This window comes from Lineus longissimus, chromosome 5 (assembly GCF_910592395.1).
Source record: "Lineus longissimus chromosome 5, tnLinLong1.2, whole genome shotgun sequence".
NCBI lineage: Eukaryota > Metazoa > Nemertea > Pilidiophora > Heteronemertea > Lineidae > Lineus > Lineus longissimus.
This window is the reverse complement of record NC_088312.1, coordinates 13,957,127-13,960,468: the sequence shown is the minus strand read 5'-3', so window position 1 is coordinate 13,960,468 and position 3,342 is coordinate 13,957,127. Positions and strand designations below refer to the sequence as shown.

The window sequence follows — 3,342 nt, the reverse complement described above, 5'->3', positions numbered from 1 at the left end:
AAGTACTGCATCTTTCAGCAAACAGGAGATCAATTCCGGAAAAGAAGCATATTGACTTGTTGTACTGGCAAGATTTTTTCTGGTCACAAATCTGAGTAGGTTAATCGCCAACGGGGCTAGTGGTCGCCACGGGAAAAAATTCGTTTGCAGATCGTGTTTGACCTGCTATTCCTCAAAGAGTAAAAAACGTGCTCATGAAAGGTGTTGTCTAGATACGGGCCAAGTGTACACCTTTCCGAGGAAAGGCCAAATGAAATTCGACAATTTCAAAGCCATGTGCGCGAGACGGCACCTGATAATATATGATTTTGAAACTTGTCTTACGCCATGCGAATCAACTCTGAGTGATGGTTCAAGCCGCCATATGCCCATCGCGGTAGCGGGAAAACGTCGCTGCGTCAATCCCGATTACAATTCTTCCCTCTTCACCTACGTGGGCTCCGATTGTGTAAAGAAATTTCTCGAATGGCTCAATGAACAGATCGAGGAAGCGCACATTATCGATTTACATTGTTCAAAAGACGGTCTTGAACATATGTCTTCGCGTGATTGGAAGAAGTTTGTCTCGCAGCAGCATTGCGAGATGTGTGGCATTGAATTCACTATAGGCGTAAAAAAGTGCATCGACCATTGTCACTTGCAAGCGGATCGGATGCGATACGTGCTCTGTAATCGTTGCAACTTGACTTATGCTTCGGAAAGGGAATTACAGATCAGTTGTTTGGCGCATAATGCCACGAGATATGACAATCACCTTTTTGTAGAGGAATTGGCAAAACAAGATGTAGAATCGAATAAGTTTCGAATATTGCCAAAAAACACAGAGCACTACTTGGCCATATATTGTCAAACGTTAGTCTTCCTGGATAGTTTTCAATTCTTGCCCTCGTCTTTAGCAAATCTAGTGGAATTGATGAAAAACAAAACTAGCACTATTGTAGACCCGGAAAGTGGGATGAAGCAGAACCAGAGCGCATTTCCTCTCCTCTCCGAATACGTGAAAGGATCGAGTGAAATGTACGATATTTTGTTGCGCAAGGGTGTCTTTTGCTACGAATATCTGGACAGACCATCAAAACTTCAAGAGAGGCAGCTTCCGCCGGTCGAGGCATTTTTCGATTCGCTGAAAAAACAACCCATTTCATCGGAGGATTACGAGCATGCAACAAAGGTATGGCGAACAATGAACTGCAAGACCCTTGGTGATTATCTTGTAGTCTATCTCCAAACAGACGTTTTACTACTAGCCGATTGTTTTGAGAAATTTCGTGCCATGTCCATGAAACATTTTCAATTAGATCCAGTAAAATATATATCGGCCCCTCACATGACATTCGATGCCCTGCTCAAAATGACAAGAGTTCATATAGACTTGATAGAAGACCTGGAGCAATATCTGTTTGTCAAAAAAGGCATTCGTGGAGGTGTCGCTTCCATTTTCCAACGACGGGCCCACATATCTGTTGACGATGATGATGATGTTGAAGAGAAGGGGGTATTTTCAGGAGAAGCAGACAAGAAGAGTGGCGCGCAGATATTTGCCCTCGACGCGACGAATCTCTACGGCTACTCCCTCAGTCAAGATTTACCGCACGGAAACTATCGCTAGATCGAGGTTGACGACCCGAACGAATTTGATGTTTTGTCTTTGTCAGACGATAGCACTACAGGATACATACTGGAGGTGGACCTCGAATCTACTTGTCTACACGATTCGCACAATGACTTTCCTTTAGCGCCAGAGAAACTGTGCATATGCCCTTCGCAGTGGAGTCCACTAATGCATGTTTTGGCGGGAAAACTAATGGATCCCTCACAAATACGAAGTGCCGCCACCGGAGAAAAACTGATTCCTCATCTTGGACCGAGAACAAATTACATTGTCTATCTGAAAAACCTATATTATCTTCAGCTGGGCATGACGCTGAGCAAAGTGCATAGGATTCTGGCTTTCGATCAGTCGCCTTGGATGAAAGATTTCGTCAGCTTCTGCACGGAGCAGAGGAAGGCCGCGGCAAACAATCCCTTCGAATCTGACTTTTGGAAAAAAGCGATTAATTCTTGCTACGGGAAATTCCTCCAAGACAAAACAAAGCACATCAATATGAGTCTAGTGTCGGACAAGAGAAAATTCCTAACAAAAACGAGCAAACCGAATTTTAAGTCAGTTACCATTTACAATAGGAAACTGGTAGGCATACAAATGAAACCCCGCAGCATACTTCTGGATCGTCCCATCACAGCGGGAATGGTATGTCTCGAAACAAGCAAAATCAAATTGTACAAAATGCACTATGACTTCATTAAGCCATTGTACGGGGACCGGTGCCACCTGTTGATGACGGACACGGATAGCCTGCTGTATTTCTTGGAAGAATATGAGGGGAACGTGGACGAGGACTTCTTCGCGAACCGACGCTATTTCGATCTGTCTAATTATCCGAAAGACTCGCCCTACTTCTGCGAAACGAACAAAAAAGTTCGAGGTACTTTCAAGCGAGAGGATGCGTGCGATCCCATTTTGGACTTTGTTGGTTTGCGTGCCAAAATGTACAGCACAAGACATCGGTCGGAGGCAGTCACCAGCAAGGCCAAGGGTTTGCCCAGATGCATTATGCAAAGCATTGGCTTTGAGCAGTACGAAGATGCGCTATACATGAACACATCTTCACAAGCGGCACCCAGTACGTGTAATTTTAAATCGATTAGGTCGAAAAAACTAAAGCTTTATACATTAACGCAAGAGAAAAAAGCTTTGTCACCATTGGACACGAAACGCTGGCTGTGCGAAGATAACATTCACACATTCGCCTTTGGACACTACCGCATCAAAAACGAGTAAAGAAGTCAGGGAATCACATTGTGACAAGGACAAATATCCATAAGTGTATTAGAAGCTTCTCGCCGCAACATGAGTTCGACAAAGAATACTAGAAGTACAAAAAACATACGCTGCACCATAGCAGTCGGCAAACGGTGCAACGTTGATGTGAGGAGATTTAAAGGTGACACCTGGTTTCACCTCTATTTGAAGAATAATCGTCAAAAGTGCATCAGTTTACTTGGGGAAGACATCGCAGATTTTTTGATGAACGTGGAGAAATTGAAGAAGGCCAGTTACAAGGTTTTCAAAGCAGAACAGCAAAACGGAGAAGGCGATGGAAGAGGAAAGGGGCAAAGAGCAGAGCTTCGTTGTAGACAAAACGAAGAACAAAATGCTGAGGATGAGTTTTTTCAGGCCGGCGATGCTAAAAAGACTCCCCAAACGAGAGGAAGAAAAAGAAAATACGAGGAAAGCAGTGAAAGCGAACAGAGCGAAGAGCAGGAATCTCCCCATAGCGA

The 3,342-nt window shown here is 44.1% G+C and overlaps 1 protein-coding gene across 1 annotated transcript; it reads left to right on the top strand.

Annotated features, from left to right (window-relative positions):
- The first annotated feature begins 1,918 nt into the window (after positions 1-1,918).
- On the top strand, positions 1,919-2,842 carry LOC135488517 (uncharacterized). The gene has a single exon (XM_064773155.1). The coding sequence runs from the start codon at positions 1,919-1,921 to the stop codon at positions 2,840-2,842; it is 924 nt and encodes a 307-aa protein (XP_064629225.1).
- The last annotated feature ends 500 nt before the right edge of the window (positions 2,843-3,342 follow it).

Coding starts and splice junctions, on each gene's coding strand:
- LOC135488517 (XM_064773155.1), top strand. CDS start 1,919: ATGACGCTGAGCAAAGTGCATAGGATTCTGGCTTTCGATCAGTCGCCT.